Here is a 25,091-nt window from a genome sequence, read left to right as displayed (position 1 = left end):
AAATGGGATGAGCCTGTTTGTACAAAAATATTTATAGCTACTATTTTTGTGTGGTGAAAAATTGGAAACTGAGGGGTTGTTCTTCGATTAGGAAATGGCTGAACAAATTGTGGTATATGATGGTGATGGAATATTATTGTGCTATAAGGAATGATGAACTGCTTGATTTCTTTAAGAACTTGAAAGACCTACATGAAATGATGTGGAATGGAATAAGCAGGACCAGGAGGACATTACACATAGTAACTGAAACATTGTGGGATGATCAAATGTAATAGACTTTGCTACTAACAGCAATACAATGATCCAGGAAAATTCTGAGGGACTTATGAAAAGGAATGCTATCCATGTCTAGAGAAAGAACTGTTGTAGTAGAAATGCAGAAGAAAACATGATTTATCACTTGTTTGTTTGGGTATAGGATTTGAGGTTTGGGGCTTATAATACTACTCTATTACAAAAATGAATAATATAGAAACAGCTTTTGAGTGATAATACATGTGTAACCCAATGGAACTGCTTGTCAACTCCAGGACGGGATAGGGAAGAAGGGAAAGAGACAACATGAATAATATAATCTTGGAAAATGTGTAAATATCACACTGGAATAAAATAAAGGAAAAAATAAAATGTTGCCCCCCACAAAAAAAATCCATTTTTCCCCTTGAAAGATTATGCATAGTTTTGCTGGATTTATTTTTGGTTGTGATCATAGCTCTTTTGCCTCCCAGAATATGATATTCTAAGATCTATACACCTTTAATGTTATAACTGCTAAATCTTATGTGATCCTGACTATGGCTTCATAGTATTTGAATGGTTTCTTTCTGTCTGCTTTAAGTATTTTCTATTTGACTTGGGAGCTTTGAAATCTGGCTAAAATTTTACTGGGAGTTTTCCTTTTGGAATTTCTTTCGGGTGGTGGTCAGTGGATTATTTTAGTTTATTTTTTACCTTCTGATTTTGAGGGTGTCTTGACAATTTTCCTTGACAGTGTTTTGAAGTAGGATGTTTAGGTTCTTCTTTGGTTATGGTTTTAATTTAGTTCAATGACTCTTAAATTATCTCTTCTCAATCTATTTTTTAGGTCAGTTATTTTTCTAATGTGATATTCTATATATTCATCAATTTTAAAAATACTTTTTACTTTGTGTTATTGTTTCTTAATGTTCCATGGAGTCATTAGCGTCTATTTGCCCAATTCTGCCTTTTATGAAATTATTTCTTCAGTAAGGTTTTGTACCTCTTTTTTCCATGTGGCCAATTCTGTTATGATCCACATTGACCATTTTGCTTCTTTGTCACATAACATATTCTCTCTGTCAACTCTGTGCCTTCTTATTAACTCTTGCCTATGCCTAGAATATTCACATTCCTCACCTCTGTCTCCTGGCTTCCCTTCCTTTTTTCCAGGTGTAGTCAGATTCATCTTCTGTGGAAGGCCTTTTTTTTAACCCTTCTAGATTCCAGTACCTTCCCTCTGAGATAAGATCCACTTTTTCTCATCTGTATCTTGTTTATAGCTGCTTCTTGTCCTCTAGCCTGTGAACTCTTGGAGGGCAAACACTGTGCTTTCCTTACTGGTATCTGTACTGCTAGCTCACTGCCTGGCACAGAGTAGGATATTAGTAAATGCTTGTCAGTTGACTAAGAGCATCTCAGAATTCTTTGTTTGACATGTTTCTATCAATGAGCTAGATGGCAGCTTAGATAGTATGCTTATCAGATTTGCAGACTGCACAATTCTGGGAAGGAGAGCTAACACCTTGGATCATAGCATAAGGAACTGAAAAAAGCATTGAGGGAAATCTAGTACGATGAAATTTAAATTTAATATGGATAAATGTATTCTTAGTCTGGTGTACCAGAAATAAACTTCACAAGTATAAGATGGAGGAGGCTTGACATCTGTTCATGCAAAAAGATCTGGGCCTGTTAGTGGACTGTGGTCTCATTGTGAGGTAGCCCCATGGTGGAGAAGCCAAAAAAAAGCTCAAGCTATCACGTGACCTTATTCTGCTTGGAGATACACGGACCAGAGGAGTTATTCATCTCACTGTGCTCTGCTCAAAACATATCTGAAGTCTTGTGCTTAGTTCTGGCTTCTACATTTCCGCAAGGACATTGGTAAGCAGGAGAGCTGGACAGTATGTAGAAGGTGGCATGTGGGCTTAAAAAAAATAAACAAACTTAAACATTAAAAAAAATTACACATAGAAACAATTTTTATCAGTTGTTTTCTGACATTTTGTGATTCAGCGTCTCTCTCTCCCTCCCTCCTTTTCCCCTTCCCAAGGCAGTAAATAGTCTAATACAGTTTATACCAGTGCTTTCATGTAATATATGTTTTCATATTCCTTATGCCATGACAGAAGATATATCACACATACAATTAAAAATCTCATGAAGGAAAGAAAATGAAAGGTGGCCTGCTTTGATCTGTGGCACACAGACTTATTAAAGGGGTTTTGAGATCACATCATATTAGGATTGGTCAGAAGTGTTTAGCTTGGAAGAGAAAAGATCATGAGTGGACATGTGATTGTCTACAAGTATTTCCAGAGTTTGTAATTTAATGCAGAGATATTGGGCTTGTACTGTATGCCCTTGTATGGGCAAGCTAGGAGCAAGGGGTAGAACTTGCAAAGAAGCAAATTTAAACTTGATTTAAGGGAAAATTCAGCAATGAAAAAGCTAGCCCAAAGTGGACTGAGCTGCCTTGGGAGGTATTGAGTTCCTCCTCATAGGAAGACCAGAAGCAAAGTCTGGAGGCCCACTGTTTTATATGTTGTAGAGATTCTTTTAGTTGTGCTTCAGATGTGGGTTGAACTTGATGGTCTCTTATGTCTTTTGTACTTCTTTTGAGATTCAGTGTTTCTCTGAATTCTATGAGACTTCACATTTTAACGTGCATTTATTTTTGTTGAATAATGTTTTATTTCTTAGATGTCTTAGCTTAAATTCCAAGTTTAATGATACCTTTTGTCTTTATATTACTTTTATTTCCAGATATCTCCCTCCCCTCCACCTCTATCCAGCAAGTCATCTCTTAAAACAAAAAATAAAATCATTTTTATTAAAACTAACTACTAAACACACTGATTATGAGATACTGGCAGTGTTATAGTCCTGTAGCCCCTCATCTCTCCAGTGCAAGGACTTTTTCCTTTCTCTTCTTGGGGACAGATTTGGTCATTATAATTACATAGCATTCTGTTTTATTTATTTTCCATTTTTATACTTATGTTCTTGCAGTCATTATATTTACTGTTTTCCTGGATCTGTTTATGTTATTGTACAGCAGCAATTAAAAGTCTTTCCATGCTTCTCTGAATTCTTTATATTTATCATCTTTTACAATACAGTAATATTTCATTATATTCATATTCCACAGTTTGTTTAGCTATTCTTTAGCCAGTCTCTAGATGTTCAGTATTATTTTATAAAATAAATATTAGACATTCTTCTTATTATCCACTGTTATCAGTAAAGAACCTCAAACCTCTAAACCAAATAGTTCTTTAAGTTTTAGTTTAGAATATATAGAATATAATATAGTACATTATATAAAATTTAAATAAATTCTGATATCATTGTTTAGATGATTTTTTTCTTTTCTGTAAAATAATCTCTCTCAGAATCTTGCCCAGAGCAGCTAATGGCCTTACTTACTTGGTATTTTAAAAATTCAAATTTTGGAAAGGGAAAATTAAAAATGTAAATTTTTGTTCCCTTTTCTCTAAGGTGAACTATTTTCTTTTGAAATTCTATTTTTATAGTGTTTCATCCTTTAGATATGCTTATTACCAATATTCTTTCTTTTTATCTATATTTCTTGGTTCATGACTACTCTACCTCATTAGTGGGTCTACAACAAATAACTGATAATGGAGTCTATATTAGGTAGGATATGTGATCTTCATTAACTTAGGATTCATTCAAGACAGAAACCTGTGTAGTAAGTAGTCATCTACTTTTAACACAAGTTAGCCACCAAGTACTTCCAGGAAACAGTTTGAAGGAAGGGCAAGGCAGAAACTAATGAAATGGTTTGTTGGCTGAAGGGAAAGGCCAGCAGCAACATCATTAATCTAGTGCTTTGAGCATAATAGGTTCTCTTGAAATATTTGTAGAATGAATCAATGTAGGAATGGGTAGAAACAGTGGGATTTATTTTAATCAAGGGATTGATAGCTTGATGTAATGGGAAGAGTATGACTCTTGTGGTCTTGGGCTCTTGAGTTCTAGACCTGTGCTGTCTTGGATGGCTCTGGACAAGGCCATTAACCTCTTTGCCCCTCAGTGTCCTCATCTTTACAGAGGAATGGTGCTTTCATGACCTACCTCAGAGGGGTGTCATGAACATTAAATGAGTAAATAAATATATGTAAAAACCTACCTAAATGTAAACATCATAATGTATTAGCAACTTAGTAATGGTTGTTATTTGGAAAGTGTCCTTGTACGAACTGGTTGGTCCAGTCCCACAGAATAACTTTGTATGACAGCAAGGTGTGGCGATGTCTTTAGTGGGTGGTGGGTAGTGAATTTGGTAGAAATTGAATAGCTCCAAGAAAGCATGGTGCTCTTACTTAGTTTTTGGAATAGGTCTTGACTTGGATCATTAGGACCTTTATCCTAAGTGGGTGAATGCCAATAGAGTACTGGAAATGTAGCCTATGAAATAATAAGTAGGAGTGTTGGTATTTCTTTTATTTTCACTTTTGGTCTCTCTAAATTTTATAACTCAGATGAAGCTTTCTTTTTAAAGGGACAAAAGAAGAGCTAGAAGATCTGAACAAAGAAATCAAGAAAATTGCTAATAAAATTAGAGCCAAATTAAAGAGTAAGTTTGAGCATTAAACTGCTTTTTTTTAGTTAAATGTTTTGTATTGACTTGGGAAAATCTTTGCTTTAGTTATCAGTCCTTTTCTATTGTGTATTTTAAGGTACCAGCTGTGAAGTACTGGAGGAGAGGAGCTAAATGTTAGTATTCTTATCATTTAGGCCAGTCACCACCTCTTGTTTACAAATATCAATCCCTGAGTTATGACTCTCCAATTACTTTGAGCACTTGACTATGTACTAATCTTTCAGGCTCATATTTTATTTTCTCAATCAAAAACATAATAAAATTTGAAACTATTTTCACTAAATTTGTTATTTTAGGCACAGCATAATTTACTATATGTACATATAAATACGTATATACACACGTGTATATTTGTATTATAATTAATGATAATGGAGCTTTTTGTTAGAGAAAAAAAGATAAACCTAGAATGGGCATTTTATTTTATTAAAAAAATTGTTTTAAGCCATTACCTTCTAAAATCAATACAGTGTGTTGGTTCCAAGGCAGAAGAGTGGTAGGGGCTAGACCATGGGGGTTAAGTGACTTGCCCAGGGTCACACATCTAGGAAGTGTCTGGGGTCTTATTTGAATTCAAGACTTCTTGTCCCTAGACCTGACTCTCAATTTGTTGAACTACCCAGCTACCCACCTAGGCTGGACATTTTAAAATGATTAAAGCATGATCGTACTTGGGATGTGTTTATTGCTTAACTTTTTAACTTTGGTAGCAGTGGTTTTTGAGGTGTTTGATTTTTGTGGGTGAGTTAAAATAGAGATTTTTTTCTCTTTTGATCATGGAAGAACATAGTTCTTTTTAAAATCAAAGTTTCTTTTTACCAAAATTTTCCTTAATCTAGAGTAATCTCTTAGCCAATTATTTATAAATCTTTCTCTAGAAACTTATCAACTTAGTTTTATTTGGGAGAGGAGAGCAGAAAGAAATGTATCCCCTTCAAGAAAGAGAGCACTTTGAGTTCAGCATTCATTCCTTCATTTGAAACAAAAAAAGTTAAAGTGATTCTGTTTGTCCTCAGCTATTGAACAAAGTTTTGATCAAGATGAGAACGCCAATCGAACTTCAGTGGATCTTCGGATACGAAAAACACAGGTTTGAGCATCAACTGAATTTGACTGAAATAAAAGCTCAGAGACCATTCTTCTCTCATGTCAGAATTTCTGTTTTCAAAGTAGGGGCTGTAATATGTTAGAAGAATTAAATTAGCCACTTATTAAGTATCTAGCACTCTATTCAGAGTACTGGAGTATGCCTGGTAAGGGTTGGAGCATAAACTTAAAATATCAGTTTCTCTATTTGAAGGAATAGTATAATAGCCTGACTAGCTGAAATTCATTTTCTTTTTGGAAATGAAAAAATAAATTAATATTTTGATCAATTTTATCCCTGTTATAGCATTCTGTACTGTCTCGGAAATTTGTGGAAGTTATGACAGAGTATAATGAAACACAGACTTTGTTTCGGGAACGAAGCAAAGGACGGATACAGCGTCAGCTAGAAATAAGTGAGTAAATAATGTTGTTATCTTGTTTGAAATCACATCAGCTATATGACCATGAAAATGTGTCCTTAACCTTAACCTCTTTGAGCTTCAGTTTGCTTATCTGTAAAATGGGAATAATAATATTTACACTACAAACCTCACAAGATTGTTGGAAGAAAGTGCTTTATAAACATGAATCATTATTATTGTTGTTATGCATATGACATTTATGAAGTACAACCCTCTAATTGAAGTATTTTAAATTATGATAATCTCTTTCTAGCTGGAAAAACTACCACTGATGATGAACTGGAAGAGATGTTGGAAAGTGGGAATCCTTCTATTTTCACTTCAGATGTAAGCATACAAATGTCACTAGGATAGGATATTCATTTTGTTCTTTTAAAAATATTGCAAACCAACCATATGTTCATTAGCATTTCTTTCTTGTTTCTCCATTCCAAAGATTATATCAGATTCTCAAATTACTAGGCAAGCTCTCAATGAAATTGAGTCACGTCACAAAGATATTATGAAATTGGAGTCAAGTATACGAGAGCTGCACGAAATGTTTATGGATATGGCTATGTTTGTTGAGACTCAGGTAACTAAACTGATTTGAATGACTTCAATTTCTTTAAAAGGAAATCTATCGTTCATACTTGTGATTTTATGTTTGGTTGAATAATGACTTCTGGCATACTTGCATTGTAAAAATCCCATTTCTTCTGTCTTAAAATCAATAGTGTGTTGGTTCCAAGGCAGTAGAGCAGTAAGGGTTAGGCAATGGGGGTTAAGTGACTTACCTTGGGTCATACAACTAAGAAGTGTTTGAAGCCAGCTTTGAATTGTCTCCAGGCCTGGCTCTCAATCCACTGAGCCATCTAGTTGCCCCTTATGTCTATATTTCTTATTCTTTTAGAACAAGAGGAAGCTTCCCTTCAGTTGACTCTCTTGGTCAAGCAGAGGCTGTCTAGAAATGTTGAAGGAGGGGCCCCTCATTCTGGTGTGGGTGGGACCAGGTAGTTTCTGAGGTCTCTTCTAGTTTGGAGATTTTGTTACTAGGATTTCAGGTTCTCTAAATGATTTATTAAAATACAAAATATAAGGCTGGGTGTGCTTCTGACCCCAGAGGACAGACTATAATAGTGGCCCTGAAGAAATACTACTTTTGATTTTTGAGGACCATTGGAGATTCTCGATATAACATAATGTGGATCCATTGGGCCCATTCAAGATGTTCCTCCCAAAATATAATGGGCTCTTCTCCAATAAATAAATTCTTACCACAATCCTTTTCTAATCTGTACTTTTTCTTTTGGCAAAAATTTGAGTAAGTTGTTTGTTCTTATATTCCTACCTGCATAGTTCTTTAAGATTAAAGATAGGTAAGCAGAGAGACCTTCATAACAATTCCCCTCATCTGGAGAAGGGTCTCCTCTAAACTTTACCAAAGTCAATGCCTTTAGGTTCCTTGATGTTTATAGAAAGTTGTGGGGGAGGAGGTTCATGACAAGGGCTCACTTTGTGTTCACTTCAGTGACCTTTTCAATATGACATTTTTATATTAAATAACAGACCATAAAACTCATTGAGAGAAGTTGGCATATGCTAGCAGCATTTTTGCCTGAAGAAGTTAACAACTACTCTGTGTGTGTGTGTGTGTGTGTATGTATGTATGTATGTATGTATGTGTGTGTGTGTATGTATGTATGTATGTATGTGTGTGTGTGTTTGTTTGTTTTGGGGAGAGATAATTTTACTTCCTTTCCTCCTTGTTTTGTTCAGTGTCTATTTCCATTAATGATACAGGAAATGGATGGGCTAGCAGACAATACTACTCCTTTCCCAATTCCTGAATTATCCCAAAGGGAACAAGTTATCCAAGTGGGAATTATTAGAATACACTTGTATTTGTTGAGTTACTCTTTGATGAGAAAGAAAGTAATCCTTTCCTTGGGCTCCCTTAGAAAAATCTTAGCACCTTAGGGATTTGTTTTGTCAGTTACTTTTAGAAATCATTAGAATAATTTTTCTTATACAGACACATTTGGGGATAGTATTGTATTAACCTAATCTAGTTCAAACTGTGATGGGAAATTTAAATCTTATCTGTGAATGAATGAGTTACTTGTGCATTATTCTCCAATACTTTACTATTCACTGCTGCAGATTATGTCTGTGAATGGACAGAAACCAGGTAATATATTTTTTCCTCTAACATTTCACCAATTGTTCTCTCATTAATTCAGCTGATTTAGTGTCAATGTGTAAGTTATGTTTAGCATAGTTATATTTTAAAGAGTAAATAATGAATATTTTCAACCCATTTAAAAAAATGACATTCCCTGTCTGTGTATGTATATATATATATGTATGCTTTTAGAATATGTTTGTGCATGTAGTAAAATATTTAACCCAAGACTGGCTTCCTTTACATCTTTATGCTCATCCTTAAAAAAATTTATCTTTTTACATGTTTAGGAAAACTCATCTGTCTTTAATTTATCAACATTGAAACCTTATCTAACTTGTCTTTAATTTTAAAAATTGGAATGGGATTTTAAATCATCTTTTTGGCAAAGATTAGAATTGATTTTGCCTTCTTCCTTCCAAAGTAAATGAGAACCTTCAGGCTTCCCTTCCATAAAATGCATCCTCATCTCAGAATCATTATTGATGTTATGTGTGACTGCTTTTGGGTATGCATCTGGAAGTTCATTCTTCTAAAATTAAACATTTTATTTTTAGGGTGAAATGATCAACAACATAGAAAAGAATGTAATGAATGCTTCAGACTATGTAGAACATGCTAAAGAAGAAACTAAAAAAGCTGTTAAATACCAGAGCAAAGCAAGAAGGGTAAGCTGCTAAAAAGTAACATTTAATAATACATTATGGATATTGGTTTGTACTTATAGCACACTAATGCCATCTTGTTACAAAATTTATTGAAGAAATAAAGCTGCATGCCGTTTCCTCTCTAGGTTAAACTATAATGCATATATTGGATGCATTGATATTATTATTTTTATTAAGAAGTAAAGAAGTTTATTGAATAAATTCTTCTGAATCTACACAATTTTTTTGTACCCAAAATAAGTGTAGACCCTATATAAATAAACATAAGTAACATTTCCCTTCTCACATTATAGACTGAAGCAGCTATTTTAAAGTAGAAAGAAGTTTTTCCTTTTATTATGCCACTTTTTGTAAGAATTGATGCAAAATAATACAGTATCAGATTGGAATAAAATATTTTCTCCCTAATTTTTTTATTTATACAGTATATTTTATACTTTACTTGGTGGCTGTTCCCTTGATTTTTGGGTTATTTGACCGTAGTAGACTTAAGCATTTTGAACAGACTCTACCTAAGAAGTTTCTGCACTGTTTGAAATCTACTTATTTTACCATTAACAACAGCTTCAGGGCCCTTTAGAATTTCTTTGCTTAAAAGATCATTATGACAAATATACCATATTTCAGTGGTTCAGTCATTTTACTTCATGACCCCATTAGGGGTTTTCTTGGCAGATACTAGAGTGGTTTTCCATATCCTTCTCCAGTTCATTTTACAGATGAGGAAATGGAAGCAAACAGAGTTAAATGACTTTCCCAAGGTCATACAATTATTGTCTGAGGCCAGATTCAAACTCAGAAGAATCTTCCTGACTCTAGACCCAGTGCTTTATCTATTGTGCCACCTAGCTGCCCCTAATGTATCACTAGCTAAGGTATTTTTTCTTTGCTGGCTTTGAATTTATAATTGGACACCCATTATGGGAAATTGAATTTGTGTAACAGAAGAGTGCAGTAGTACCAATAATCTAAAGTATTTGAAGATAATGCAAAAATTGCATTTGGCTATGGAATGCATGTTTATATACATATATGAATATAGATATGTTTGGGAAATCAAAACACTTCAAGAAAATCATTGGCACTAAATAGTAAAGAACTGACTAAGAAGTTGGAAAGCCAGTCATATTCTCCATCCTACTCCTCTGTTCAGCTCTCTTCTCCCAAATGATGTTGGAGATAGACCACATCACCTTTTAGACTAGTGCAAAACACCATCCTAATGAATCTGGTTCTCAGACTACCATCTCAGGACATTGTCACAAGACTGTGCCTTGGGGTGGGGGAGCTAACTTTAAATGTGAAATGTCTTTCCTGTTAGTTCAAAGGTAATATCATAGTGAAAACAGATAGAAATAATGATATAGTCACCAGATATTTAAGCAGAGAAGTCTATAGTAACAGAAAGAGGTTAAAAGCAAGAAATGTTCTTAATTGATTATTGATTAAAAAAAAAAAACCCTTACCTTCCAAGGCAGAAGAGTAGTAAGAGCTAGGCAATGGGGGTGAAATGACTTACCTAGGGTCACACAGCTAGGAAGTGTCTGAGGCCATAGTTGAACCTAGGACCTCCCATCTTTAGGCCTAGATCTCAATCCACTGAGCTACCTAGCTGCCCCCGATTTTGTAGTGATTAAAAAAAAAAAAACATTATCTTCTGTCTTAAAAATAGATGCTAAGTATTGATTCCAAGGTAAAAGAGTGATAAGAGTTAGGCAATTGGGCTTAAGTAACTTGCCCAGAGTCACACAGCTAGGAAGTAGCTGAGGACAGATTTGAATCCTGGATCTCCCATCTCTTAAGTCTAACTTTCTATCTACTGACCTACCTAGCTGCCCCAATTTTGTACTTATTTTAAAAATAACATCTAAATCCATCAGCTTTACCCTGGTTTATCTTCTCTTTTCCCTCTGGGTTGGGAGGAGGAGAATCTTAGAGGTTCTTTAATTAAGCATAAGTATATTAGTATAATTTTTTCCAGGTTATTTTTGATTCTCTCTCTTCCCCCTAAATGTCAATGAACCTCTGTAATGAAGGGATTTGAAGTTTTCTGTATAACCCTGCTTTGTTGCTAATGCTAACTCAGCACAAGATGAGGATTTTAACAAATGATGTTTCACAGGAGAACAGCAAATTAGTAGTAAAGACAGTCCAAAGTTATTTGGCTAGGTGGCGTAGTGCCATACCTGGAGTCAGGAAGATTCAACTTCCTGAGTTGAAATCCAGCTTCAAACACTTATTGGTTTTGTGGCCTTGGGGAAGTCATTTCACCCTGTCTGCCTCAATTTCCTCATCTGTGAAATGAATTGGAGAAGGAAATGACAGAGCTCTCCAGTATCTGCCGAGAAACCCCCAGATGGAGTTGTGAAGAATCAAACATGACTAAAAAGACTAAAGAAGAACAAGGAAGAAGAGCACATTGACTGCATTTTCATTTTTTTAATTGGTTAGGTAAACAAAACCTCATTAAGTTCACTGGAATCCTTGACCACTTAGGATGTAAAAGGGACAGGCTGGTGATGCCTGTTCTGATGCATTGATTCTGACAGCTGAGACAGGCAGACCTAAGAACTCAGCCTTAGAGCTACTGACAGCTTTCCCATGAGCTCCTTAGCCTCGCTGTCCCAGGTGTCCTGCTCACATTATTGCTGAAATGGAGTGTTGGGTGGCCCCTGATATGCTCCACATCAGGAGGGGTGTCATTGGCTCAACCTGGTGACACGGCAGGTGGTGCTGAAGCATTTAGCCCATGTATGGAGAGTAGGTGATCTGCAATCTTAGGGTTTAGAAGAGAGATGAAAAGGATAAGTATGTTGTTCTCATCAAGCTCTAGATTGCTCCATCGAGATTTAGTCAGGGTGGAAACTCCCTCATGATCTGGCTCCTAGCGAGGATCCTCAGCACCCTGAGCGTGAGAGTCGCCACAGTGTGTGTGTGTGTGGGGGGGGGGGGGGCGGGGCAGGAGGCTCTGGCTTGCAGCTACAGGGTCCCTTCAACCAGAGCATTCTTATTGGTTGAATTCTTTGTAAACAAGGTCTGATGTGTTTTTTAAAATTTTTATTTAACCCCCCCCCCCATGGTTCCATGAGTCTTGTTATCTTCCTCCCCTCTTCCCTCCCCCCTCCTGGAGTTGATAAGCAATTCCACTGGGTTATACATGTTTTATCACTTGATACTTATTTCCATATTATTCATTTTTGTAAGAGAGTCATCTTTTCAAACCCAGACCCAAATCTGATACCCATATAAACAAGTGATAAATCACATGACTTTTTCTTTTTCTGTGTTTCTGCTCCCACAGTTCTTCCTCTGGATGTGGATAGCATCTTTCTCATAAGTCCCTCAGAACTGTCCTGGGTCATTGCATTGCTGCTAGTAGAGAAGTCCATTATATTCGATTGTGCCACAGTGTATCAGTCTCTGTGTATAAGGTTCTCCTGGTTCTGCTCCTCTCACTCCACATCAGTTCCTCCTTCCAGCTCTCTGAAATCCTCCAGTTCATCATTCCTTATAGCACAATAGTATTCCATCACCATCAGATACCACAATTTGTTCAGCCCTTCCCCAGTTGAGGGACATCCCTTCATTTTCCATTTTTTTTGCCACCACAAAGAGTGCAGCTATGAATATTTTTGTACAAACAGGTCCATCCACATTGTTTTTTTTAATCTCTTTGGGATACAAACCTAATAGTGCTATTGTTGGATCAAAGGGCATGTACCCCTTTAAAGCCCAAGGTCTGATGTGTTTTGAGGACAACGAATCTTTGTATTAGTCAAATTTTGTGGATTTTGTGGATGCTGTACTTACCATATTGCACATACAGGTTAAGCCATCAGCACATCAATTATTTATACTTTTCATTTTATTAGCAATAATAGAACACCAAGAAGGTTGGCGCATCCCCTCCTCCCCCACAATTGTGTCATACATGCCCTTTGAGAATCGCTGCCCTCTACCTTATTAGAAGGGTCTCCAAGAATTACTGTGGCTGAAGAATGTATCACTGAGGCACATCTGATGAGGATCCTCTGTGGACTTAGCCCTGCTGTGCCTGGGGGCAGGAGGACCATTCCAGGGCTGGTCTTGCTCTCAAAGCCTTCCCACCTCAGGCCTATCCTACCTAGTGTCAGCTCTGGACTTGGACTCCATGCTTTTCCTGCTTGGGCCCATCCTACCCATCTGGGTTTCCATTTCACTGATGCAGCCGTTAAGAAAACTAGGATCACCATCAAGGCTCAACATCATGAGATATTAGAGGACTTTCACATTATTTATAAGATGTATAGTCTAAAACTCAGGACAATAGAGACTTAGCAAAACAAAATAAAAACTAATACGTTTGCTCACTATAAAGGAGCCAATGTATTCCTAATTGCAGGATAATTTTTGTGCCAGATAGTCCACTGTACCAAATTAATGCTAACTTTTTTCCAAACTGAGAACTAGGTCAGACAGGGGAAAGGGAGTCACCATCTAGAATTTGAACTGATTTATGTTAGGTCTTCAGGTTTTGTTATAATGCAGAAGGGGTTTTAACCCTGAGGCTGGAAATTAATTATAATATAATCAGCTTACTTTTCTTTGACAGAAAAAGTGGATAATTGTTGCTGTATTGCTGGTGCTGGCTGCCATACTTGCCCTAATTATTGGTTTATCAGTTGGCAAATGATGACGTGTGGATAACTGCAGCTTGCTTGCCTGTCTGCCATTGTGGCAGTAAGTAACTATCAACAAACTTTGTTTTTGTTGCTTTTTAACTTTCTTAATTTGCTACAACAGTGATGATCCAATTTTAGTTTCCCTTTAAAAGTAATGAAAGCCTGGCTGTTGGCTGCCACCTTGCTTATTTTTTTCTAATAGCCAGTACCAATGCTGCCACCTGATGGTAGTAGTTTTACCTATCATTCTGCAATCTGTGCCCCACCCCAGAGTATTTGGTTTGGTTTTAGTATTTGGTTTTCAGTAATTTGGTTTCAGTAATTCATTTGCTAATGAACGTCACTTTGTTATATAACATTTTTTTTAAATTTAAATTTTTTCCTGGAGTTTTGCTCCCAAGTGTGTATTATCACATTTCAATGTGATAATAATGGCATTTTTGCTGAGAACTATATTTAGGTTCTTTTTAATCTAGAACACTTCCATTTACCTCTGAATGTGTGTCATTGCTATTTGGGAGAAAATCATTATTTAAAAATATTTAGGAAAAAATGTAAAATTTTGTGTAATAGGGGCAAATGGAGATTATCCATCCAAGATATTCTAATAATGCTATTTCAGTATTTTAACTCTTTTAGACCAAATGTAACAGTTCCAAACTAGTCTTTAAATAAGATTTGACTAACTTCATTACAGCTAAAAAGGAACATAATGGAATCCAAGGGAAACTTTTGAGAAGGGTATAATCAATTTCAGTTAGGCAGTTTGTCTGGAAAAATCTGCCTAGTCATAAGAAACTATATTACTTTATTTAGCTTTTATACCTATTAATTTACCTTTGCGGAATTATATCTAGTCAATTCAATTTAATTTCTTTATATTCAGTAAGCAGTTGTTGAGCTTCTGTTGTGTTATCAGCCCCTGGAAGCACTCTTTTACTATCTGCCCACCTTGCTTGCATGTCCCCTTTTGCAATGCCCCTCTCCCACCTTAGAATGATTATTGATGTTTTAATTCTGGCTTTGTGAGTATGGGCATGGACATGTGCTTTCTTAACTCCCTACATTGGCCCTTCAGTCTCAAACAGTGGGTCACATCTTGAATGTCGTCATTTTTGAGATAAAAACATAAAAAAAATTGATAACTGGAACTTGGGTTATATTTTGGCAAGTAAAACCTGGCCTAAAAGGACTATTTTATTAAGGCACCTGCTTGGGAGGGAATTTTAGTGGGAATGGAACCATTATTACAAGTACTTGGGATACATACATACACACACAAATATACAAACAATATAGATAAAACAAATATCAATATATATGTTAGTATGAAATTTTGCTTAATGGGGCAAATGGAGGTAACATATCTAAGACATTCTAATAGTACTATTTCACCAACTTAATTCTTTTAGAAATCCAAATTTAACAGTTTTAAACCAGTTTTTAATAAGATTTTACCAACTTCCTCATAACTAAAAAAGAATATGATGGAATCCAAGGGAAATCTTACCTCATTCTTTTGTTTTAGGGCAGTATTTCTAGATTAACCTTAGTATTAGAATGGACTTTCTTGTGAGAGGGAAAATGAATTCTCTTACTCATAGGGTTTACCTCTGAAATGGGTAATTTTCCTTTCTTAAGATGGGCCCTTAGTCATATATTCTAGTGACAAAACTCTCCGCCTCATTGTTTCAGCAATAGGCTGATGCAATGCTGTCAGCAGTTCCCATTTCTAGCTTTGGTGGAATTTGGAAGGACACTTTTAGCACAATTATTATCCAGAATTTCTTAACACTTCAGCAATACAGTTTCAAGGCCTCCTGGCACCAAGCACAGGTGTGGAGTCCACAGAATCTGTGTTTGAATTAGAGCTCTCCCATTTGACTGCTTCTGGTGTCACCTTGGACACGTCCCTTTATCTCTTGGGGTCCCAGATGTTTCCTTAATTCAGTGAAAGTGGGTTCAGCTTGATGGCCACTAATCTTTTGTCCCTTTAGTGAGCCCTATGAACAATGAGCACTCTGGGCAAACAGTTCCATGTTAATAAATGAATATTCATGTTCTGTTATTTTTCGAGAAATCTTCCTAAAATGTGATATCACAAAAGAGTTTCTCATATTGTTGTCTGTACCAGCAGTTCTCAAAGTGTGGTCTCTAGTCACAGACTGTGGGTCTAAGAGGCCAAAATTATTTTTATAATAATGTCAAGATATTTTACTTTCTAATATTTTAAATATTTATAGGTATACTTCATATAAACAAAAGCTCTGGGAGGGGTCCTCAGTAATTTCTAAAATTGTAAAGTTGATAAGCACTGGCCTATATCCATAAAATAGTTATTTGAATAGTGTTATATTTTGAAGACTAAGATGGCATTACATAACCAGCATAAAATTTCCAGAGCCACATTTGAATGAAATGATCCACAGTTGGTTAAGCATTTTGTGTTAAAAAGGTTTCACAGATTAAACTCTTAACCCTGACCAGATGTTTTACTCGTGCAAGAAAACATGGATGAATCAGTATAATTTTAGCAAAAATACTGTAAAAACACCAACTGCATGCCTTCTCACATATGTATGTGAAGAACAGTAGGAATATATTTTTTTCACAAAATTATTTAGACTTGATACAAAGTGAGATGTAAATCTCTAGGTACAAAGATTAAGGCTAAATATCCTACAATATACCATAGTTTTGCTCCACGAAAACCCCTTCACTCCATCCTTTGGGAAGTTCAGAGGCCTTTATCTAGAGGTGAATGGGATTCATCCTGTGAGCTGTATGTTTCTGTAGAAAGGAAATCAATGGTCCCATGCTTGACACGTTTTGTTTAAAGGAAAAAGATTTTAACCCAGAAACCTGATCAGACAGGCCCATTTGCAACCAAATTTAGCAATGTTTTTTTTAGCCAAATTAAATATAAACCTTCTGAAAACACTAAAAAATGACATTGTTTATCTAAGTAGTAGCATTTTCCAGATAGCTTTGTCATGCTCAATTGAAAACATTTACTAAGCAAACCTTAAGAGAATGTTGCTCCAAATAAAATAAGAATCATAAACAAAATAGGATAAAATCAATGCCAGGCAGTTTTTAAGTATTAAAGCCTAGGATAGGCAAATTTTTCTCAGATACACACACTCAGATACTTCTCAGATATGAATGGTCATTTTGTATTATAATACATGAATTCAGATCTCCTAAGGTGGAGTATTCAGACTGACAATTTTCTATATTCCTGAAGTAAAGCATTTTAAAGATCTGCTTTCAATATATATATCCTTGTAGATTGCTCTTGTTTTGACTTAATTACTTTTCTGTTGCTCTTGGTACTGAGCCTGTATTCCAAACTGTTCTAGCTAGATGTTATCAGAGGGAATGACGCTTGTAATTTATTTCCTGTTGATGTAATACATTTTTGATACAATTTGATAAATTAACTGAGGTTTTTCTTTATCTTACAGAAAATGATGTTCATAATTATTTGTGTAATTGTTTTGCTTGTGATCCTTGGAATTAGCCTAGCAACAACATTGTCATAGCACGCATCGCAGGAGCTAATTATCTTTGGAGCTTCAGAGCACATCTGCAGTGAAACCCATCTTTTCACGAATGAACCACATGTGTTGAGATGAGTGGTATTCATGGTGCCGATTCATGATTAGTGACTTCAGGGGGAAAACTCCAGAAAAGGATGTGCACAAAATCGACCAGAGGAGACGGGAGGGGATGTCGTGAGTTAATCAAAAATATCCTTTGATTGTAAATAACAGACACCAAGAATTTGACAATGGAAAACTTGCCTTAGTGACCTTAAAATAAGGAATGATCGAAGACTTCAATTGTTGACATTGCAGTGTTAAATGAATATGAAGGTTAATTAGGAGTCCATGCTGTTTTGAAGCAGTTGGGTTTCAGCTCTGTGACTTCCTTCTCCCCTTTCCCCCCCAGCTTGTGTGTGCTTATTAAGAGAAGTTTTTCTACTATGTTTATTCATGTTTATTTCTTGTTGGCAAAATAATTCTAATTATCTAAACAGCTATTTTGTAAAATGTCGACAATTTTAATATATTAACTTAATACATTAATATACCTTTCTTTATCCTATTTTTATATGTTAAATATTGCCTTTGTATGAAAACTCCATTTAATTTTTATTCTATCTTTGTATAGTCTCCTTAATTAAATTTGTTAATAAAGAAAAGTTGCCATCAGCATCAAAACAATGACATGAAATATCCAAATAATAATTTAAGTGCCTTCTGTTATTGACTAATAGCAAATCTTGTTATTAGTAATTTACAAATTAAAGCTGATTTAAGTGCCCTCTAGAAAAGTCTAGATTTTTGTATTTAACTCTCTCCTGTTTTGTTACCCAATATAATAAATTAGTTACTACTACCCTGTAATAATAATATTTTATTTTATTTGCTCATTGTTTACATGTTTCCCTGGTTTGCAGTGCTCATATTGAAATGGAAGTACAGTGAAACAACCCAACAAATGAAAATCTAAGAAATGATCATTTTATTAAGTCATACTTTCCAAATGAGATCATTTCCTGATTATTTTCATTTTTAAAATGCTCATTCTGGGTATGCGTGTTCCTGATGATCTGTGGACCACTTCTTTTTTGAATTTCTTGAAGTTTACATGTCTCAATGATGATTTCAAGGCCCAGAGTCTTATTCCTTAGTTTCTTTTGAATTTCTTAGTATGAAGGACCACTGGTGTGTCATGAAGTGGGCCCACTTCATCTGGGTGAAGTGTTCCTACTGACTATACATCTCTAACACTAGTTTCCTGTTCAAAGTAAATGTTTCAAGCATGTCCGTAGTAGAGTCAGCTTGCATATGGGTGAGCGCACCTTGTGTCTGATGGTGGATAAGGGTATTTTACCATATGCTTGCTCCAATGAACATGCCATTAGTTGCATTTGTATACAAACTGTAAGATGAAAGTACAGGTATACAATAGGTTACCATTAAATGGCTAAAGACAGACTTCTTTCTTTAATACAATTATGAATTTCATTCACATCCCTGAATATATACTCGAATGTATCCTCATTCTGGAGTACTGCATTTTGTTTGCTTTTTATACTTGATTGTACATTTTGGAATTAATGAGTATCTTTAAACAGATGCATCAAGTAGAATATGTTTAGTAATCTAACACATATTTTGCCTTTCAGATATTTTGATACTAAGGTTCTCTAACCAGAATCCTTGTGAGTGAAATTGTTTTATATGGGCTTTTGTACATTCCTTTGTCCGAATTATGTACAATGCTAGAGCTTTGTGATATTGACCAACCTGCTGTCTGTGCCTTTGAGTCCTGATTCTTTGGGCCTGGTCACATTTGAACTTTGCATTCAGAATAATTCTTGTTTTGGCATATAAACTCAGACCACATTTGAAGTATTGGATTTTTTGTGTTTTTATGTTTGAATTGATAGAAATAATCTTGTTTTCTTTTTAGATAATATAAATCATTCCATAGATGGCACACTAATGTACACAAATCACTTTTACTTATTTGATATTAGAATTTTAGAATTTATTTGTAGATTTCTTTGTGACTTTTTGTAGTCTCCATTGTTCCCTAAATGTTGCATGTTTCTGTTAAAAAAAAATTCACAGGGCCACACAAGAAATTTATGCTTGTATTCTTATTTCTGGAAAGATATATGGGAGAAATATGTTATCGCATCTGCATTAATAAATGGTTCTGTTAAAGAGAAATACATTTGTCTGTGGCCATTATTCCATATCTGGGAGTTAATAACATCTGAGACAGAGCTGTGGGTTTGGAAACAGGAGCTGGATTTGAATCTAGGATGCTCCTGACGACTTGCACCAACACGGGCAAGTTGCTTCTTCATCCTCGGTTTCCTTAGTTGTACAGTGAAGGATTTGGACCTAGTTGCATCTTTGGACCCTTCTAGCTGTGTTTTGAGTTCTTGAAAATCTCACTGGTCACATCAATCATTATTGCACTGAAGTATCTTCTATGGTTCTTGGTTTTGCTCTAGAATCACCATGTTAGAGTCTTTAGCCTCTAGCCCAGTCCATGCCTGAAAAAGCCTCCTGTCGACCATATACCCAAGTAGTGATTATACATAATCTTGCACTGTCCAGGATGGAGCAGAATAATCTCATCCTCCTTAAGACCACATGATATATCTCTACATTCTTGAGTGTAGTCCCTTCCTAAATCTTCTCTAGGCTAAACTCTCTCCAATCACTGCTCATGATATTATGGTCTTGAGGTTCTTCCTTGTCCTCTTTGGATGTACTCAGCTTTTCAGCATCTTTCCAAAATGTGTCCCCCCAAAATGAACATAACATATAGTCATATAGGTCAGTTCCTCCCATCTTTTCCAGAAAATAGTATGAAAGATACTTTCAAAATCCTATCAAAGAAAGGAAATGAAAGTTGGCTTTTCATGACTTATTCTAGATAAACCTACGTGGGGCTTTCTGTGATATATCACTTCTCTTTCAATGTATTCGCTAACAATCCATTCTAAAATCTTCCCTAGAATTCAGTTCTCTTCCCTGTTTTAAGAAAAAGGACTCACCTTCCATTTAAAATCAATATAGAGTATCGATTCCAATGCAAAAGAGTGGTAAGGGATAGGCAATAGGGACTAAGTGACTTGAGCAGGGTCACACAGGTAGGAACTATCTGAGGCCAGATTTGAACCCATATTTGAACCCAGGATCTCCCCAGTCGAGGCCTGGTTCTCAGTCTACTGTAACGGGAAAAGGGTAGAGATACAGATAAGATTTCAGAGAAGCGGAAGATTGCCTTTAAGGCACATGCTAGTAACTCTAGTGAAAGGATTTTTGCAGACGGGGCATTTTGGAAGGGACAGCTGTTAGAGTGAGTGACTTCCTGTGATAGCGAAGTCTCTCTTCCTGTCCTGAAGGGAGGAGGAAAGGGGGGCTTGCCAGAACTTGGCTACCTCAGCCTGTCTGTGGAGAAGGAAAAACCCTAAAATCCTCTTTGGAGGTTCTCTATTTGACTGGAGAACATCTAGCAAAGGATCTGACTGTATCTACCATGTTTTTTATCAACTTTCCAGAAGGTTTTTGTCTAAAATCCTGTCAGTTTGGCTTTGAGGTTTTACCTCAGGGGTCAGACCCACTGGGGGTGGACTTGGCCATTTTGAGAGCAGTCATAATGGGCTTTGGAGACAGCTTTTGAATTCAACCAAACCAACTACTGAGGGTCATAGATATGCTGGTTAGCCAGCTCTTATGGGGGGACACCTAGGTAGAAATAGGGAGCTGGTAGGTTAGCTTGAAGACCTGAAGACTCCCTCTTGTGAGGGGCATAATTTGTGGTGGGTTGGATAGCTAGATCCTTTAGTCAGGGACACCTTGTTCCGATCCTCAGTTTGTACTCTCTCTATGAATAAATAGAGATACTGATTTTATATAACATTGTCTGCAAGGTGTTTTGCATGACTGGCCCAGTGAGAGAAAGTGATTCCGCTTTACTCTCAGTAATGGAGGCTAGAATACCCTGAGACCATGGCTAGGTATTTAAGGACTTCTCTAAGTGGAAACTCCATTTCGCCACTTGGAGTTCTCCTTTTAGCTTTCTGGTTTGTTAGCTATTATCTGTTTTTTTACTATTGATTCACCTAGCTATCCTGATCTCTTTCCAATTTGGAAAAATCAGGACAACAGTTGCCTTCTTCTTATATCATAGAACTTCATTTTCCATAATCTTTCAAAAGTTCCTGTGCTTTGGTCATTGAAAGTGCCAGTTCTTTTAATCAAGCCAAGTCCTTCAACAAGCATTTATTAAGCACCTTCACAGTCCTAAGTGCTGAGACTACAAAGAAAAGCAGTCACACAGTCCTTGCTCTCAAAGAATTTAGTCTAATGTGGAAGGCATCATGCAAAAAAAAATAAACAAAAAATCTGTACAAATGAGACATTCAGAATAAATTCAAGTTGTTCTTAGAAGGCATTAATAGTAAGGGGGATTGGGAAAGGCTTTTTACAGAAGGTGGGATGGATTTTAGCTGAGACTTGAAGGAATCTAGGATCCAGAGATGAGGAGGGAGAATATTCCAGACAAAGGGGACAGCCAGAGAAAATGCCTGGAACGAGGAGATGAAGTATCCCATGTGAGGGACAGCCAGGGGGCCAGGGCCATTGAGTTGTTGAATGCATTGGAGAAAAAGATCTAAGAAGACTGGGAAGGTAAAAGAAGACCAGCTTTTGAAGGGTTTTAAAAGGTAAACATAGGGCTTTCTACCTGATCCTGGAGGTAAAAGGGAGCCACTGGAGTTTATTGAGAGGAGAGGGTGATAGGTGCTTTAGGAAGATCACCAATCTCCTTAATAGCTGAGAGTATGAACTGAAGAGAAGAGAGGGTCAGAGCAGGCTTACCCCTCCTCCACTTTCACCCAGGCTGACCCCTTCTCCCCCTTCCCCCCTGTCTGGCCATCTGTGTAGCTCAGGCAGGAGATGACAAAGACCTTGGCCAGAAAGGGGTATTACATAGGTGATGTTATAAAAGTGGAATCAGTATGCTTGGCCTCTGTTTGGATGTGGGGTTGGAGAGGGTCAGAGGGAAAGAAGACTAAAGAATGGTGCCTGGGACAGGGAGGATGAAGATCCCCTCCACAGAAATTAGGAAATTCGGTTTTTGACACATTGGCTTTGAGATGTCAATGGCAAATCCAACTTGAGATGTCTAATAGGCAGAAGTCAGAAGAGAGGTGAGGGCTAGATGAGAACATCGGAGAATTAACAGAATAAAGATGATCATTGAATCCCTGGGAACTGATGAGATCACCAAGTGAAATAGAAGAGAGGGAGAAGAGAATATGGCTGGAATGGTCCCTGTGGGACACCCAAAATGAGTAGGGATGATCTGGATGGAGATTCACCAAAGGAGACAGAGTGGGAGCAGCCAGATAATTAGGGGGAAGACCAGGAGCGGGTAATCACCAACATCAAAGGCACAGGGAGGTCAACAACAAGGAGGATGGAGAAAAGGCCATTGGATTTGGCAACTAAGAGGTCATCGTACCCAAAGATGTAGTTTACCTAAGCCTGGTGACTCCAGCTTATCAAGGGCAACTTGATGTTTTGGTCACTAACTCCTGTGTCTCAGCAGAGCTTGAATATCTGTCCACTGTTAGCCATTTAAAACCCTCACCTTCTATCTTAGAATCAGTTCTGTATTGGTTCCAAGTGGTAAGGGATAGACAATGGGGGTGAAGTGACTTGTCCAGAGCCATGAAGCTAGGAAGTGTCTGAGGCCAGATTGGAACCCAGGACCACCCCTCTTTAGACCTGACTCTATCCATTGACTGACCACCTAGATGCCCCCACTGTTAGCAATTTTGTTCAGTCCTTTCCAGTCCAAAGACCATCCTCCTTAGCAGGGAATTTACATCCTTCTGGTGAAGGCCCTCATTGCCTCCTTCCTGAACTACATGGATAGCCAGATGGTGGGTCTGCCTGCTCTGACTCTCCTCTCTCCATTTCACCCACTCAGCTATTAAATATTGAATTTAAAAGATCATTTATCCTCAGTTACCAATTGTCATTTTAGTGTCCCATGGCCACCTCAAACATTTCTTCCTTATACTTTTAAAGCATTAAAAAAAATTCCATCAATGGGGAGTGTTTTGTCAAAACTAATATTAAAGAGAAGGAAAAATAAAACAATCTTGATACAAAGCCATTCGGGGCCAAGTGTTGTGATTTACATGGATAAAAATTTTGAACATCTCAGAAATAATATTTCCAGTATGAAATGTAATATGGACTTCCCAATCATCAGGTTTCTTGTTCCCATGTTTTTTTTAAAAATTAAAATTATATATATGTATATATAATATGTTTCTATATCTCTTATTTTAATTTTGAACCCAGGATCTCCCATCTCTGGTCCTGGCTTTTATGTTTATATATGTATATGGCTTTTATGTTTATATATATATATATATATATATCTTATTTTAACTTTGAATCCAGGACCAGAGCCAGTTCATGGTCCTGGCTTCTTCTATCTATCTATCTATCTATCTATCTATCCATCCATCTATCTATCTATCTATCTATCTATCTATCTATCTATCTATCCATCCCCCTCTCTCTCTCTTTCTCTCTCTCTATATCCATCCATCTATCCATCTCTATCTCTATCTTTTTTTAGTTTTGAACCCATCCCTAGTCCTGGCTTTTATGTTTATATATGTTATATATATATGTATATATATATATATATATATGGTATTTATATATATGTATGGCTCTTACATTTTATTTATATGTATATATTTTTTTTGAGTGAGGGAAGGTAGAATTTGGCTCTTTAATTTTGTTGGTTTAGGATAGTGGCATCAAACTCAAAACTGAATTGTTCGGGCTAGATATTGACTTGGAAAATATCATTTTAACATAACTTATTGTTTTTTATTCATTTTGTTGAATATTTCCCAATTAGATTTTAATCAGGAGTGTTTGTCTTGGCAGCATGTAGGGGACTCCCCATGCAGAAACCCCCTCCATCAATCCAGGTCAATCACTCTTCTCCAACTTACCCTCTTTAGAGAGATTCCTGCAATACTATGAGATTTAGGCAACTTGCCCATGATCACTTAGATCCCTATTTTTCTAATCCATGTTCATTAATTACAAACCCAAATCTTTTATAGAATTTTAAAAACTGCAGATTTAAAAAGGCTACACACTACACAGTGTGGGCCTTTGCTTTCCTCATCTAGACAGTGAGGGGGTTGGCTGAGCTGATCTCTTAAGGTTCCTTAAAGCTTAAAAATCTTATGATATGGGGTGGGGAGAAGGAGTGAGAGTTTCGGGAGGGAGGAATTTTGTAAGGCGTTGGGGCAAAAATATACTCAGCAGACTTATTTTAGAAAATCATTCTGGTGAGTGATAAAAAGAATAGCCACAGGATATTTAATAAGGTTTGGACTTCTGGAAAAGCTTCAGAAACAGCGATGAGCTGGTATTAAATGTGCTCTGATATTCTTCTATGTGACTCATGTGCCAGGCTAAATATAAACATGCAGGGGGTTCTTCTGACTTGGGTCAGTGGGCCAATCCTTGCACCTGGGAAGCAGCTCAGGTCTTTTTTTTCTCTTTTCCCTATGTACGATGATTGGTTCCTTTGCTACGAAGTCACCGGCTCTATTTTAGAGAACACAGGAAAGCA

At 36.5% G+C, this 25,091-nt stretch overlaps 1 protein-coding gene across 2 annotated transcripts in view; it reads left to right on the top strand.

Moving 5' to 3' along the window:
- STX2 (syntaxin 2) overlaps positions 1-19,624 on the top strand; it is a 52,412-nt gene extending 32,788 nt beyond the window's left edge. For both annotated transcript variants that reach the window (XM_007489617.3, XM_007489618.3), the window contains exons 4-11: positions 4,772-4,846; positions 5,890-5,963; positions 6,267-6,375; positions 6,638-6,711; positions 6,821-6,958; positions 9,106-9,216; positions 13,808-13,935; positions 17,345-19,624. In XM_007489617.3, coding sequence (XP_007489679.1) covers positions 4,772-4,846; positions 5,890-5,963; positions 6,267-6,375; positions 6,638-6,711; positions 6,821-6,958; positions 9,106-9,216; positions 13,808-13,888 — 662 coding nt within the window. In that variant the 3' untranslated portion in view covers positions 13,889-13,935; positions 17,345-19,624. The remainder of the gene's footprint in view (positions 1-4,771; positions 4,847-5,889; positions 5,964-6,266; positions 6,376-6,637; positions 6,712-6,820; positions 6,959-9,105; positions 9,217-13,807; positions 13,936-17,344) is intronic.
- Positions 19,625-25,091: the final 5,467 nt, after the last annotated feature.

The sequence above is a fragment of the Monodelphis domestica genome, chromosome 3 (assembly GCF_027887165.1).
Source record: "Monodelphis domestica isolate mMonDom1 chromosome 3, mMonDom1.pri, whole genome shotgun sequence".
Lineage (NCBI taxonomy): Eukaryota > Metazoa > Chordata > Mammalia > Didelphimorphia > Didelphidae > Monodelphis > Monodelphis domestica.
This window is presented reverse-complemented; position numbering and strand designations above follow the sequence as displayed.